At 55.6% G+C, this 16,525-nt stretch overlaps 1 protein-coding gene across 3 annotated transcripts in view; it reads right to left on the bottom strand.

Annotated features, from left to right (window-relative positions):
* Positions 1-16,525, bottom strand: part of MYO7B (myosin VIIB) — a 91,871-nt gene that overhangs the window by 36,184 nt on the left and 39,162 nt on the right. For all 3 annotated transcript variants that reach the window (XM_014732366.3, XM_070242248.1, XM_014732367.3), the window contains 8 exons: positions 16,341-16,483; positions 13,653-13,863; positions 12,799-12,934; positions 8,189-8,352; positions 6,832-6,969; positions 4,968-5,120; positions 4,278-4,376; positions 2,393-2,487 (listed from right to left, as the gene is read on the bottom strand). In XM_014732366.3, coding sequence (XP_014587852.2) covers positions 2,393-2,487; positions 4,278-4,376; positions 4,968-5,120; positions 6,832-6,969; positions 8,189-8,352; positions 12,799-12,934; positions 13,653-13,863; positions 16,341-16,483 — 1,139 coding nt within the window. The remainder of the gene's footprint in view (positions 1-2,392; positions 2,488-4,277; positions 4,377-4,967; positions 5,121-6,831; positions 6,970-8,188; positions 8,353-12,798; positions 12,935-13,652; positions 13,864-16,340; positions 16,484-16,525) is intronic.

A 16,525-nucleotide genomic window follows, 5' to 3' on the forward strand; every position in this document is an offset into this window, starting at 1 on the left:
CAAGACGACTTAGTTAGCTACAGTCAAGACCGCATGGCATTGGCAGAGGGGAACACAGGTCAATGGAACAGCATAGAGAACGCAGAAATAGACCTACAAATATGCCCAAGTGATTTTTGACAAAAGTGCAAAATCAGCTCATCGAATGAAGGTTGGAATTCTCAATGAAAGATGCTGGAGCAACATTCACAGGAAAAAAAATTTTTAAAGAACCTTGACTTAAGTCTCACACCTTTTACAAAAATTAACTCAAAATGAAAATGGATCGTGGACCTAAATCTAAAATGCAAAACTATAAAACTTTTAGAAAAAAAACATTGAGGGAATCTTTGGGCAAAGAGTTCTTAGATTTGACCTGTAAAAGAGAAATTTAATAAACTGGACTTCATGCAAATGAAAAACTTTTGCTCTGCAAAGATCCTCTTAAGAAGACAAGAAGACAAGCTACAGACTGGGAGAAGATATTTGCAAACTACATACCCAGCATAGGACTAGTGTCTAGAATATATAAAGAATTCTCAAAACTCAACAAAGATTCCAATTAGAAAATGGGCAAACAACATGTACTGACATTTCACCAAAGAGAATACATACATATGGAAAATAAGCCCATGAAAAGATATTCAACATTATTAGCCTTTAGGGAAATGTAAATTAAAACCACAAGGATATAACATTACACACCTGTCAGAATGGCTAAAATTAAAAAAATAGCGACAACACCAAATGCTGGAGAGGATGCAGAGAAACTGAATCACTCATACATTGCTGCGAATGTAAAATGGTACAGACTTCCAGAAAAGAGTTCAGTAGTTTCTTAAACCAGAAATCGTAACTACCACATGACCTGGCAGTTGTACTCCTGGGTATTTATTCCAGAGAAATGACAACTTACGTTCACACAAAAAACTGTACACAAATGTTCACAGTGCTTTATCTGTGAAAACTGAACGCTAGAAACAGCCCAGACGTCCTTCAGCCGGAGAGTGGTAAGAATAACTGTGGCCCATCCATACCACGGGATCTGCTCAGCAATAAAAAGGAACAAAGTGTGGATGCGTGCACCAACCGGGATGAATCTCCAGGGAGATATGCCGACTGAGAAAAGTCAACCCCATAGGCTACGTGCTGTATAATTCTATTGTATAACATTAGGGAAGGGACAAAATGTCAGAAGTGGAGACAATCAGTGGTTGCCAGGGTTGAGAAGGGGTTGGGGTGGGCAGAAGGCGGTGTGGCCATAGAAGGGCAGCAAGAGGGCCCATGGTAATGGGATGCTCCGTGTCTTGACTGGACCCATGTCAGTATCCTGCTGTGACACTGTGCTATCGTTTTCAGGATGTGGGGGAAACTGGTTGAAGGGTACCCAGGGATCTCTGAGTTATTTCTTAAAACTGCATATGAATATACAATTATCTCAAAATAAAAAGTTTAATTAAAAATGCATCAGAGGGGCTAGCCCCGTGGTCTAGTGGTTAAGTTTGCGCACTTTGCTTTGGTGGCCCAGGTTCTCTGGTTGGGATCCCAGGCGTGGACCTACACCATTTGTCAGCCATGCTGTGGTGGTGACCCACATACAAAATAGAAGCACACTGGTAACAGATGTTAGCTCAGGGCAAATCTTCCTCAGGGGAAATAAAAAAGCATCAGAGGTGAGGGTGGCCACTCCTGCCTTTCTCTGACTGTTCTGGGAATGTGACTGGTGCACCATTGCCTGGCCTGAAGCTGGCTGTTGATGGGATCAGTGTTACCACGGTCTGGCCTTCCAAGCCACACCTCCCTGCCCCATGACCCTGCTTGCAGCTGCCCACAGCCTCTGCCCATAGTTGGCCGCTTTCGCCCATTTTGTCACGTCTGGGATTCCAGACCTTCCTATGGTTGGTGATAAGCAGACGGGACAGTGTAGGGAAGAGCACTGTGGGAGGCACAGAGCCCTCTGGACATGGTGAAGGAGAGGGAGAGGATGGCATTGCTGACTTGCTGAGCTTGGACTGAAATTCAAGTGTTACCTTTTTCCTGACCAGGGAGCTGAGACAAGGATAGTTCTTTTCTTCCGTCCCAAACCACCCACCCCATAAACCCAAACCCATACGTTCTCCAAGACGACTGAAGTAGAACATCAAATTACAGTTGCGATCAGAGCTGACACTTCATTTGGCTCTTGGTACTTAATGGATTCCACACCCCGCAAACATTCGAATAAGGTATTAGAATTCTCTGGCCAACACAGGCTGCAGTGTCCCTGGTCAGGAGGTCCTGAGAGATCTTGTGCCTCAGCTACCCCCAGAGAGGGACCAGCAGGAGCATGCGACCCTGGTTTAGGGAGTACAGGCCCGCCCAGGGGACATGGGTGGGTGTGGGATGGAGGGGGCTTGGGGCAGCGGGCTGGCACCTGTATTTGTAGCCCCGCAGGACTCTCTGGATGCTGACTGCTGCTTTGTCCAGGGCCTGGCTCCTCTGTACCTCCAGCAGAACGTCGTGGCTTTCCTGGGACAGGAGAGACCTCATCATGTAGCTGCCCCCCACCCCACACCTGGGGCCGGGGCTCTGTCTCCAGAAGTCAGGGTGTCTTTGTCCATACCCACTCGTGGGAGGGCAAGCAGAGCAAGGGCCCTCAAACTGATGCTGATGTGGCTGAGAGATGGGAGCGGCAACTACACTCCCAGCCCCGCGCCAAGAACTTCCCATTTTAGCTCTTTCTTCTTGTATATTCAATCTGGCGAATTCCATTTCTGCTCTAGAGAACCCAAGAAGGGGACAAAAAATTTCCCTGAAGTTGTTTTATTTCCCCAAATTCATGAGAAATGTACATTCAAGTGTATTACAGTATATAAGTGTGTTACAGTGTATCATGCTTGTTTCATATAAAAGTGTTTCCTTCAGCCTTTGAGTAGGATTCGCAGTGTGAAGAGATGAGCAGTGTCTGCCCTGGGCTGTGACTGTCCCTGGCCCACCTTGGTGCTCCCCCGGATCCCTATGTGGGGCCTGCCATCCAAACCCCTGGAGGATCTGGTAGGGAGACTGGTAAGGAGAGGCCTGGGGCTCCGTGGCCCCTCCTGCTCCATCAGCCTTGCATCAAGTGAGCAGCGAGCCTCTGTGTGCCTGGTGGGCACTGGGGACAGTGAGATGGACTAGACCCTGACCGTGGCCTCGAGGAGCAGTGAAGGAGGGGAGGGGTGGAGGGGCAGGCACTCTCTTCCCCTCCGACCATCTGCCCACACTGGCCTCCCCCTCCACACCTCTGTGGCCCTCGACGGCTGCCCCATCCTCCTGGGCAGTGTCCTGGGACCTCTCAGATGCCTTCCCTCTGCCAGCCTCACCTCCCCAACAGAATCTGAAGCCCTCTTGCCTCTTCCCTTCTGTCTGAGACCGGAGCCCCAGCACCTGGCCTGACTAATGCACGGACAGATGGACAGGCGGCCCGACTGGAGGGTGGGGCCGGGAGGTCTCTTTGGGGACATGACAGTGGGTGGGCAGGCTCTATGGGGGAAGAGGAGGGAGTGGAGCACTCAGGAAGGGGCTGTGGGGATGGGGTGGGGTGCTCGGGTGGGCTGGAAGAGCAACCTTCTGGCCTGGTCTCTTCCTCCTCCTCCTCACTTTGCTCACCTACCCGAGGCTTATGAGGCCAGGGGACATGGAGGTCCTCTCCACAGTGGCTCTTTGACCCAACTCACAATCCTGGAGGGCCAGAAGGCCGGTCTCGGGAGCTAGGGGCTGTCAGCTGCCTCTGTGTGACCACGGGCCTCCCGGGAAGCTCGGGGGAGGTGGTAGTGGTCACACTCAGCTGCTGAAGGACAAGTGCTCCTAGGGTGAGGGCAGCCAACACATGCCTCCTCTCCTGACAGCCAGCTCCCTGGGGCTCTGGAGAGGTGGAGCTTCCCCAGGCCAGACAAAGCCCCCTGCTGCAGACCAGGGCTCCTGGCACGGCAGAGGCCAGTTCTTGGGGACAGCAGAAGCCCATCCTGAGTGGCTTCTTGTTCCTGCCCCGTGGCTTGGAGGCAGCCCCTCCTTCTCCTCAGGCCTTGCCCTCGATGGGCTCCTCTGAGAAGCCGCCTGCACTTCTGCAGCCTGGGCTGGGCCCTCCACATGCTCCCCTTGCTTCCCTTCCCCCCAGAGTGGATGTCTAAAATGGGGGTGCCTCTGGCCGGGGGCCACACGTGGAGCAGGCTCCCAGCAGCGCAGGCTCAGGGAGAGTGAGTGGATGCCACCCGGTGGGCACTGGACAACCCCCACACGCTCCAGGAGGCTGAGGGCCAGCATGCTCCTCAGGGTCTCACCTTCAGGAAAATTTTGTTCTTTCCCACTTTCCAGTCTTTGTCTGTCCCCAGCCACATCTCGGCGATGCGCAAGGTCATCTGGCGAAACTTGTCCCGCAGCTGTCAAGGAGAAGCAGAAGTGGCTGGGTGGGGTTGGAACAGGGACCACAGGCAGGAGGCGGAGGGTCCCTCAGAGATTTCCTTAGGGATTCAAGTCTTGCTCCTCCCGCAGGTTTCACATTGGAGCTGCTGGGCCGGGACACAGGCACATGGCACCTGGGACCAAGGGCCGAGCCAGGGGCGCTCAGGACCTGCGACCTCAAGGCCACCTCTTTTTGCAGGGCCTGGGGCCTCAGTGTGGCTGTTGGACACTTGGGCAGCCTGAACTTTAGGATGGCTGAGTGTTTGAGGAAGGATAGGAAGGACGTCCTGCCTCAGAGAGCAGCCTGACATTCTGTCATGAAAGCCCGTTTCCTTGAAACTCTCTTAGAATGAACACATTCAGCCAGCAGCCTCATCCAGACCCCAGTGTGAGCCCACCCCCCTCACTTCCCGGGCTCAAGGAGCGGGAGACGAGGAGGGAAAGAGGAATAGGGGTCACTTCGGAGCTTGGGGTCCAGGAGGGGCCCTGGGCATCGGGACGGCAGCCGAGGACCCCCTTGGAACCGGGGTCGAGGCTCCCGAGGCGGCGGGCCGAGGACAGGGCAGCACCTGCGTGCGCTCGGCGCTGGGCAGCAGGACGCGGAAGCGGCGCGCGAACTCGTCGAAGGCGTAGCGGATGGGGAAGCCCGACTTGCGGATGTGCACGGTCTCCATCATTCCCGAGTACCGCAGCTGCCGCAGGCACAGCTCCCGGTCGAAGAGCTGCGGACGGGGAGGGGGCGCTGACGGCGGGCAGTCCCTCCCGGCCCCCGCACCGCCCCTTCGCCTGTCCCCAAATCCGGGTGAGCTAAACTAGTGCTCGGTTTCATTGAAATTCTATGTTGAGAGCTATTTGGATGAAGTCGCTGAAAAGTCCTCTAAGTCTTTGCAAGGAGCTAAAAGTTGATAGATAACGACATTGTGACATCCACAAGAACACTAAATGCTGCCCCCCTCAGGAGATGCAAAGTACTGTGACTATAAAGGTTATTTGCATATGCCATGTTTAAAATGTTTTAAGTGCCCCAAAACAATGATTCCAAAGAGCGGGGTGTTGGGTGGGGCGCTGCACCGCGGGGGCTCCCTCTAGTGGGAGGAAGAAATGCGCTCCCCCGGGTCAGAAAGCATTCCCGTCCACTTCCTCTGTCCCTCCCTTGGAGGCGTGCTGGCCAGCAGGGAGGAGTTTGGCATAACGCTTTGCACAGAGCTGTTGGGTCCCAGCCGGGGCTTCAAGACGGTGCATGGCATGGCCTCTAGAGAGGCCCCCTCAGCCTCCAAGCCCCGGGTCTCTGAGGTCTCCGGCACACCTCTAATCCGGCAAGCCCACCAGCAGGTGGTTACCCACCTGGAAACAAAAAGGACCCCAGAGGCAACTGCTTGTGGTGTCCAGGGACACACAGTGGTTAGTCTTGGGCAGCTGGTTAGCTCCCACTTATGGAGCGTTAATCTTTACGGCAGCCCCACGTGGTGGGGTACTTAGCTCCAGTTTAAAGATGAGGTGCCATGGGCTCAGGGCTGGGCTCCTAAGTGGCTGAGCTAGAATTCAAACCGCAGCCTCCTGGCCTCTCAGCCTGCACTTCCCCTACGCCCACACAGCAGGCCGCATCTGGCCAAGAGGATGTCTTGGCCAACAGCACCCACCAAACCTAAGCATCAGCCTCAGGCCCCCTGCCTGTCCTGCAGCAGCTCTGGCGGGCAGTGTGGGTGTGGGCAGAGGGCCTCTGGGAGCACAATTATTATCTAACATCCGTGTATTGTGCCTACAAGGAAGATACATTCTGGATTTCCTGGGACAGGCTCAATTTCATATAATTTTATTATTTTCAAAAAGACACTTTAATGCAATATTTTTTTCCCTTCTAAGATTTTTTTGGGTCATTTTATCTCCTTTCAGATGGCATCTCCTGGTTTTCAGAGTCCTGTCTTTGAAGCTGTGGTGGGCTTCCCAAGACGCGGGTCAGGGACTCCTGGCCAGGCAGCCGGCTCCCTCCCCACCCCACCCCTACGCAGACAGAGCGGCTCTCCAAGGCCTGCTCGGCCTCAGGAGTCGGCAACCAGGAGTTGGCAGCAGCCTCTAAAATACTACAAGTGTTTAGAAGCCCCTTACTGAGTGTGGTTTGTAAGGCAGCCACAGGTCCACTCCTTGCTGCCCTCTGCAGGCAGGCACGACACTGACTCCACAGAAGAGAAAACTGAGGCTCAAGGGAGAGAAGCACCCGCCGAGCTCACAGGGGCGAATGGCAGGGCCGCAACACCTGAGGGCTGGTGAGCCAAAACCCCAGAGCAGCCCAGGCTGGTCCCATCTACCACATGGGGGCAGATCATAGCTCTAATGCTGGCCAGGCCCTGGTGGAGGGAGTGACAGCACCCTGGCTGCCGTCAAGCTCCTCAGGAGATGCCCTCCCTCCCTGCGGGCCCCCAGCCCCCTCATTACCAGTGGCTTCTTGTACTCGTTGGGTTTGATGCAGCGGATGAAGTAGGGCTGGCAATTGGTCAGGATTTTCATCAGCTGGTCGAGGGACCGCTTGAACTGGCCCGCCAAGGTGGGGGGCCGCTTGCTGGAGTCTGTAGACTGTGGGCAGAAGCACAGGGCGCAGGTGGGGGCTGGGGAGCGCAGCCTGGGGCATGGCTGACCCATAGCACATGGAGGGCTTCTGCCGAGGTCCCGCAGATGGGCAGAAGTGCGTCCTGCCAAATCCCAAAAGCTGGAGACGCGTCTTCACCCCTCAACCCCTCTGAGAAGAGGATGCCATCACTGGCATTTACTGATAAAACGGGTGGCACCTTCCTGTTGTCCTGGTTGAATCTGTTCCCTGAGACCTCCGGGACATGCTCTGGTGGCCCAGCAGGGCCAGGACAAGGCTGTGCTCTGGTCTCAGTGGCCAAGAGTCTAGCCTGGCTCTGGGAATGCAGAGGGTCTAGCCTGCTCCACCTGGTTTCAGACCTGACAATTCCTGCACAGCCTCACGGTTCTTGGTGCCTCCCTGGGCCTGCTTTGCATGTGGCCATGCTGTGGTCTCTGGGCACCGAGGCCTCAGATCTCCCACAGGGGTGGGGTTGGGGAGACAATGAACGGTCAAGGGCACCTCAGTGTGGCCAGCGCTCAATGCATGGCACGGGGTGGGCTTGTTATGCTGGCCCCATCTCCCCGCTCCTCAGCAGATGACTCACAGGGCTTTTCTGGGACAGTCACTGTTAAGGGGTGGAGGCATGGTGGGCAGTGGGTGGGCAGACCCCCAACTTGCCAGAAAGTCCTGGGCTGCCCTGACGAGCACCAGGGGCTCTCTGCTGCCCACCTCCCTGGCCAGCAGCATTCAGTGCTGCTGCTACCAGACTCCACACACACACCACAACACACACACATAAAATACACACATGTCACATGTGTACACCCCCCATACAAAACACACACACGTGCCACACAAAACATACACCCCTACAGGCATCGTGCACATGCACTACACCACACATGCACACACACCCCGCACACGCAACACACACGCAGAACACACACACAGACCAATATAGAAACATAATAATAATTTTAACAAAAGCAGACATGCCCTCGAAAGATCACTATACCCTCAGAAGCAGGTACAGCCATGTACACCGGCCCCCGGGCCACTGCCCACGTGCAGCGGCAACACCTCCTCCTGTTTCTCTCTCTTCTGCGCCCTGACTGAGAGAGCCCACTGCAGGCCATGAGTCTCCCTGAGGGCACCTCTCAGCCCCCCGAGGCCCTAGGGACGGCCAGACCCAGGAGGCCCTGGAAGGGCCGTGACGGAGCCCACCTTGAAGAGCAGGTTCCTGGCCTTTGCCTTGAGGATGGTCCCGCGGCCAAGCTTGGTCTCTGCCGACTCCAGATTGAAGATCTCCCTCAGGAACTTGTTTTCAGAGGAGTGGACCAGGGCAAGGATGTCTGTGCTCAGTACATCTCGGTTCTTCTCCAGGAAGCCTGTGGGGAAAGCAGAGGCCACGTGCCAGCCCAACTCAGCCCTTCCTGCCCCCTACGCAGGGCAAGAGGAGGTGATGGGTGAGGATGCTGGGCCTGCCAGGAAGTCCTGAGGAGCCCCTGAAGCCATTCTCTCCACCCTCCCGCGTCTCCGTGTCCTGCCAGCAGAGCCACCTGCACCCGGGCATGGCACCCCATCTCCGCCCAGTGCCAAGATGTGTCACCTCTACATCTAAACCCCTCAACTCCCCATCCCCACCAAACCCTGCCTCTCAGTCCGGGCTGCCGCCATTCCTCCTGCCTGAACTCCTCTGATCACCTGAGGGACCTCCTGGAGCCGGGCACTGCTGTGCCATCCCCGCCTAAACTCTTTCTGCTCCTCGCTGCCAGGCATGCCTTCCTCCTCATCTTCTCCTTTCTCATTTCCAGCACCCCCTTCCCCCGCCTCCTCCTCTCCCCACCCTGCTCTCCAGCGGTGCCAGAACGTGCTGGAAGGGCTCAGCTGTCCCATGCCTCCAGCCTCCACGGGCCGTCCCAGGTGCTCTTCCCTCCTGAACTGCCCAGGCCAACTCCTGCTCATTCTTCAAGGCCAGCTCCAGCGTCATCTAGGCCAAGATGCTCTCCTGGCCCAAGGTGGGGTGCGGGGCCCTCCTTGGGGCTCCCACCACCCCCTGCGCAGCCTTTCTCATGGGCCTGTGGCTCCGTTCAGGGGTGGTCTGAGGACTTTCCATGTCTTCCACCAGCCGCGGCTCCCTGGTGCGGGCCGGGAAGACCACGGTCAGGAGTGAGTCCATCTGCTCAGCCTCTCCCCAGCCCCAGCCGTCGCCATGACCTCCAGGGACCTCAGGAGCCGACCATCGGCACAGCCGACAGAGTGTCTGTTCAGCATGCGGTCTCGGTTTCCCAGAGTGAGATGCCCGAGGGCTCTCGGCAGGGCTCTGGCCACTAAGCTTTTCTGGGTGACCTCGGGCAAGTCTGATTTGGGCTACTGCTTATTTACATAAAGGAGCTAAAAATAGAAAGGAAGGAAATGGAGAAAATGAAGAAGACGCCCTCCCCCATAATTCCTGCTTGTTCCCATTCCTGAAAATCTGGCAGCCTGGTAATATCTGGGGAGCTTCCAAGCTTGAGAGGAAGGCATGGCCACTCCTGCCCTCGGCTCAGAGCCCAGAGGCAGCTCTGGGAGAATCTGTGTCCCTTCCCCGGACGGCCAGGCTGTGCAGGAAGGGCGGCTTCAAAGCCCCCCTGAGAAACCAACAAGGGGGGGCTGCCTTGCTCTTCCTGGAAGTCCACAGGGAAGGAGGAAAGGAGTGAAACACCACTTGGCTCACTGGCTCCCAGGACGGGGTGTGCGTGTGTGTGAGCATGTGTGTGTGCTTTGACACAACAGTTTAGGAACCAAGCATGTCTGTAAGTCACTAAGGAGACCCCGAAGAACTGGGAGCACAAGGCCCCTCCACTAGCCCTGTTCTGGGGCCTTGGAAGGTCCTGCTAGGGCCAGGGGTCCCTCCAGACTGAAGATTGAGCCTCCAGAAATCGGGGAGAGGCAGGGATATGGGCTGAGTTGCAGCCCCTCAAAATCCTTACGTTGAAGTCCTGACCCCCAGTACCTCCGAATGTGACTGTATGTGGAGACAGGCCTTTAAAGAGGTGTCTAAGTTAGAATGAGGCTATTAGGGTGGGCCCTAAGCCATTATGAATGGTGTCCTATAAAAGGAAGCAACTGGGACACAGACACGCACAGAGAGTAGAGACACCCGGAGACGATGCCATCTAGAGGGAGCCAACCCCGCCAACGCCTTGATCTTGGGCTTCTGGCCTCCAGAACTGTGAGAACATAAATGTTCATACCGCTCTGGGGAACTTTGTTACAGCAGCCCCAGCCAACTAACGCAGGCACGGATTTGGGGGTGACCTCGCCATGGTAGAGTGGACTCGCCCTAAAGCAGGGCACAGACTCACACTGAGAAGGCCACTGAACAAGAGTTGCTTCTCAGAGCTGGGCTCGGCGAGGGTGGGGGGCCTGCTGAGGGGCTTCGCTCCTGGGACTCTGAGGATTGACCCTGCAAGGGCATGACCTTGCCTTTCCTTGCCCACTCTGCCCCCTTTCAAGGCACCCCACCTTTTAGTGGGGTGCTCTGTGCATACCCGCATAGCCTGGTGTGGGGGTCTGGGGAGACTTGAGTCACGCATGGAGAGAGAAGGGAGCCTGTTTCCCCCACTTCTGCCCCAGGTGCCTGATAGAGGAAGGAGACCGTCCCAGGAGCTCTGGGGGTGCCATGTGGCCCTCACAGAGCTGGGAGGGAGGAGAGCGAGTGTGCACTGCGGGGCTCAAGGGCAGCTCCCAGGGCCACCCTGAGAGAGGGTGGCATAAGCCCCTCCCCCAGCTCTGTGCTGGGGTCTGCCCTGGGCAGATGGGGGCACTCCGTGTGTCTCCAGGCTTGGGTAGAGCCCCCGCACCCCAGTGTTCTCCAAGGGAGGGGAGGGCTGAGGCAGCCCGGGCTGCACCCGCAATGGGCAGAGTTAAGTGGGGCCTCAGTTGTCAGCACAGTGGGCGCCCAAATGAAAACCACCAGGCTCAGCTTGAACGAACATTAATAGAATTTTGCATTCAGAAAGTCTAGAAGCTACTTTAATCTTAGCATGCATGAAAGTTTCATGTCACTTCAAAAAATAAAACTTGGTCTGGAATTACCCGTGGAGGTGGGACAGGCTCAGTGTCTTCTTTGTTCTGGGACTCTGCCCCGCCGGCTCTGGCTTCTCCCTTTCTGGAGAGCCCCAAAGCCAGGGTCTGGCGGGAACTATGAAGGAGACACCCCACCTTCTCATTTCTCTACGGAAATGATGCCCTGACCGCCCAACACCTTGGCACTTCTATGCGGAGCACTAGCCCTTCCAGCTGTCTTGTCTCTCCAGCTGGAAAGCCTGTGGAGTCGGCGCTGACTTCGAGTTTCCAGCTGAATAGACCAGAGCACCTCCTCATTTTGCCACACAAGCCACAGAGAGTGACACTACAGCTGCCCACCCCGTTTTCCTGACTGCAGCTGCACACGGGCCACCTTTCTCATTTTTCCAAGCACATCAATAGGTTGGCCGCCCCAGGCCTTTATTTCTCCAAGCAAAACTATGCCTGACTCTCTCTCAACAGGTACAAAAATTGACTCAAATGCATCAAAGACTTAAACATAAAAGCTAAAAAGAAAAACCTCTTAGAAGAAAACATAGGGGTAAATCTTGGATTAGACAATGGTTTTTCAGTCATGACACCAAAAGCATGAGCAAAAAAGAAAAGCTAGAGAAGGGGACATCAAAAAGGAAAACTCCAAAGGACACTATCAAGAGAGTGAAAAGGTAGGCCAGGGAATAGGAGAAAATATTTGCAGATTATAAATGTGATAAGGTACTTATGTCCAGAATATATAAAGAACTCTTACAACCCAACAATAAAAAGACAACCCAATGAAAACACGGGCAAAGGATTTGCATAAACTTTTCTCCAAAGATGATACACAAATGGCCAATAAGCACATGAAAAGATGCTCAACATCATTAAGTATCAGGGAAATGCAAATCAAATTCATGTCGAGACACCAGTTTAAACCCACTAGGATGGCTATAATCAAAAGACAGGCAATGACCTGTGTCAGTGAGGACGGAAGGAATGGGGACCCTCATGTGCTGCTGGTGAGAATGTAAAATGGTGCAGCCACCTTGGGAAACAGTTTGGTGGTTGCTCAAAAAGTGAAACAGTTACCACCTGACCCAGCGATTCCTCTCTGAGGGAAATACCACCAAGAAGTGGAAATATACGCCCACATAAGAACCTGTACATGAATGCTCATGGCAGCACTATTTAGAATGGTCAAAAAGGGGGAACAACCCAAATGTCCACCAACTGATAAAGAGATGAACAAAATATGGATATTCACACCATGGACTGTTAGGCTGCAATATAAAAAAACGAAATACTGACACGTCCTACAACATGGATGGACCTCGAAAACATTATGCTGAGTGAAAGAAGCCAGTCACAAGGACCAGATGTTGCCTGGTTCCGTTTATATGAGATGTCCAGGACAGGCAAATCCATAGAGACAGAGATTAGCGGTTACTCAGGGTTGGGGAGGGCTGGGGGGAGTGAGGAGTGACTGCCGTAAGAGGTTTCTTTGGTGGGGGTGAAAAGGTTTTAAAATTGTGGCAGCAGTTACACAACTCTGTGAATATACTAAAACCATTGAGTTGTACACTTAAAATGGGTGAATTTTATGGTATGTGAATTATATCTCAATAGAGCTATTACCAAAAACACCCCAAATCCGCCTGGTGCGTTCCCTTCCCTCTGTCCCACTGCTCGCTCTGTAAAATGAGCCCGTGCTCTCAGCCGCCTTCCGCGGCCTCTGGGAGTGATGGGGATTTGGCAGGAAGGGGCTGCAGAGGAGCTGCTCCTACCTTCTGCCTGATAGTACACCTTGCCGGCAAAGTGGGCGATGCCAAACCTAGCATCGTAGATGTTCCTGGGCTGCAGGAAGGCCTTGTTGTTGGCATGGACACTGTTCAGTTTTTGCAGCATGGTGATGTCTGTGCCCTGGAAGAACGCAGACACCCTATGGGCTGAGGTCCCAGAGTCCCGCCACAGGGAGGTCAGCTGGGCCACCCACCGGGCTCAGGGACTCCCGCGGGGGGGGGGGCAAAGCAGCTGGGCTCATAATGACTGAGGGCCTTTCTACAGACAGGAAGCTGACGCCCAGGGGTCGGTGACCTGTCACAGTGAGAGAGCGCCCAGCAGGGAGCAGAGACCTGGGCTGCTGACCTCCACCACCGGCTCTCCTGCTCCCCCATTCCCTACAATCGTCCAGGCACCTTAGCCCTGGCTTCTCCCTTCTCTGGACTCAGAACTCTTGCTGACTGCACTCGAGAGTCCATCTCCCCGGGACAGGCAGAGTCCCCTGAGGGCGAGAATGCAAGGGCTTCCTTCTCTGTGCCCTCTGCAGCCCTGGGCCATGGGTGCTGGGCAAGCCCCCTCCTGGGGTGTGCTCTTGAACCTAAAACATCAATGGCTGAGATTTCATTCTGCTGGGGAGGGGGAGTGTGGGTAGAGCTAAGAGGCCTTCCTGCAGGAGGTGGCCTGAGGTGGGCCTTGAAGGAGAGGAGGGTTTGATTAGGATGGGGCTCACGTGCTCATTCCTGGCAGGGGTTTCAGCAACCCTGGGAACAAATGGGCCACCCCGTGGAGTCTCGCAACCTTGAAGAGGAGGCCCATGGGCCGGGTCTCCACCCATGGGTCAGTGGGCCCAGGGATGCACCTGTGGGAAGTGGCTCTCTTCGTCCAGGAGGGAGATGATGCTCATGGGCTTGAGGGCCAGCAGGTCGAGGGTGGGCCGGTTGTCGGTGTAGTGGATGTAGTCCCAGGCAATGCCCTCCGAGCGGTACTCCTCCTGCTCCATGGTGAACACGTGCTGCACAAAGAGCTGCTGCAGGTGCTCGTTGGCGAAGTTGATGCAGAGCTGCTCGAAGCTGCGGGGGCAACGCCACCGCCCGGGGGCGGCGCAGGGTTAACTCGCTCCCCCCGTGGCTGGCAGGAACCACGGGGTCACCAGCCCAGTGCACACAGCCACTCCCGGGCACAGGGAGCCTTCATGTGCACTGGACGCGCACCCTCCCTCTTCTCTCTGCCTCCGCCACCGGCACCTCCTCCAGCCCGTGGCAAATAGAGAGAAACGAGGAGGCTCAGTCTGTCATTCAGTCCCTGCCTTTGGCTCCTTACAGTCCCCCAGAGAGCCCTCTGCCAGACCTGCCTGTCCGGACAGAGAGACAATCCTTGGGGGACTGAGAGTCCTGCAGCAACCCAGCCCCATGGACGAGTGGTCGTGGAGCTGAGACAAGCTTCTAGAGGTCGGGTATTGACTGCTGGGCCCCCTTGCATCAGTCAGACATACTCCTCCCCCTGCCCCGATCCTACCCACTGCTCTTCCTCCTGGGCTCCCCACCTTGGGAAATGGCCCCTCACTCGTCCCCCTGGCTCCAGTCAGAAACCAGGGAGTCTCTCCTGGGGAGGAAGGAAGGCCTCTCTCCCTCCTCTCCAGTTCCAGTCAGTGGCCAGAGTCTGGTCCGTGCTCCAGCATGGAACCCTGCCCTTTTCCTTCCTTCCACTCCCACTGCTGCTGCCTTAGTCTGGGCCGCCCTCGTTGCTCACCTGGAGCACAGTAATGGCCTCCTGATGGCTTGCCCTGCCTCCAGCCTCGCCCCTCACCTCAGTCTCTGCAGGCCAGTAGAGGGAGCTTTCTGACATGCAAATCTGATCACGCTCGTCCCTGCTTTGAACCCCCCTGCTGGCCTCCCCAGTGTTTTCAGGAGCCGGACAGACAGCGACACAGTAGAAAGCCTGCCTCTCTCCCAGGAGTGGCCCCGGGTCACTCGGGACTACTCGCTGTGTGAAGGCACCCAGTTCTTTCCTGTCTCTGAGTCTTCACACGTCTGACGCCCCCTTCCTCTCCTTCCTGTGACCTGGCTTGTTCTGCTCATCCTTTGGGTCTCACTTAGGGCTTTCTCCTTCAGGGTAGGTTGCCCATTTATGCAAAACTTCATCATACCTGAGACTGGTTGTTCAATATCTGTTAACCCAAGAGGTGAGGGAACCAGTCCACCGTGCTCGCCACTCCCGACACAATGCCAGGAGAGTGCTCAGTGAGTACTTGCAGACGGCGAGGCCGAGCAATGCAGCACTCCTTCGCCAGGCGCCCAGACTCAGCCCTGTCACAAACCCAGCTTGTAGCTCCCTTGGGGAGGGGTCCCTGCATAAATCGCCAGAACCCCCAACAACCAACCACTCGTCTACCTCCAAGGTGCCCAAGGTGTGCTTGGTCTGCTCGACTGTCCCTCTTGGGGACAGATACGGACGATCTGAATCACATTTGTCCCTACTGTGTCCTGCAACTCCCATCACATTGGGCTCAGCTCCGCCAGCATTGCCCATTCCAGCTGTCCGCTCAGCTGGCTCTGGGAAGCTGCAATCCCAGTGTGCTTGCATTCACAATGGCTTACGTCTTGATAATCCTGGCTCCCCAAAGGGCCTTCTCAGACTTCACTTGCAGACAGGGCCTTGGGCAGGGAGGTGCCAAGGGCAGGCTAGCCCCTTGGCTCCTCTGACAGGGCCCAGAGACCTCCACTTGGAACCAGTCCTAGGCTCTGTCCTGCCAAACCCTTCAAATGAACCAGACTCACCTGGGTGAGCTAGGTGGCATCTAGAAGGCTTCCTGCTTGCCTGTCCCACGGTCCTCATTTTCCTCATTCGACCGCCTCCTGCTACTTCCTAATGCTCCAGAGCATCACCTGTCCTTATTTGGCCCCACAGCGTGGCTCCCTTCAACACCTTTGTCTTCCCCACCCCCAGCTTCCATCACAGTCACAGCTGGATGTGCCCTTTCCAACCTGCCTCCCGGTTACAGCTCTTCAGCCTTCAGTTGGGGTGCTGGGCCACTGGGCCACTGGGCCACTGGGCCACTGGGTCAGAGGTGACCTGCCTCCACTTACTCCTGCCAAACTCAAAAGTCTGAGATGGTCCACAAATCCTCTGCCTGCCCCCACTCCCCAGTATGATATCCCACCTAAAGATGCAGTCGAATCGGTGTGACTGATTTCCATTTTCACCGTAACCTCACGTGATAATTCACTCTAGTTCATGAGGAGAGCGGATGGCTCAAGAGAGGTGACAAATGCTGGGGCCTCAGCCTGGCTCTCGGGATGCTTTTGGCAATGAGGCCTTCTCTAGACGCGTTGTGGTGCAGGGGGAGGGGCACTGGCCACCTGCCTGCAGAGGCTCGGCCTGCCGCGTGGACCCCCAGCCCCTGTGAGTGGAAGTGAGAGGCCCTGCTCCCAGTCCAGCCGCTCCTGGAGGGCTGGGGAAGGAATGGCTGCCCTCTACTTGGCTCATTTAGAGAGGAGCTAAGCTTCTCTTCCATTTTCTGAAAGCAGGTGAACTGAGATTTTCATACCTATTGTTCTCGAAATTTTCAAAGCCAAATATGTCCAAGAGGCCGATGGCCCTTCGCACATTTTTGGGGTCCTGGGCAGGTGGAGTGAAAATCGCAGCATTGATCTTCTTGACAATCCACAGGAAGAGGTGCCCATAGATGCCCTGAGGAGACAGGGTGAAGCCCATGGCTTTCACGCACAGGAG

The sequence above is a fragment of the Equus caballus genome, chromosome 18 (genome assembly GCF_041296265.1).
Source record: "Equus caballus isolate H_3958 breed thoroughbred chromosome 18, TB-T2T, whole genome shotgun sequence".
NCBI classification, from domain to species: domain Eukaryota; kingdom Metazoa; phylum Chordata; class Mammalia; order Perissodactyla; family Equidae; genus Equus; species Equus caballus.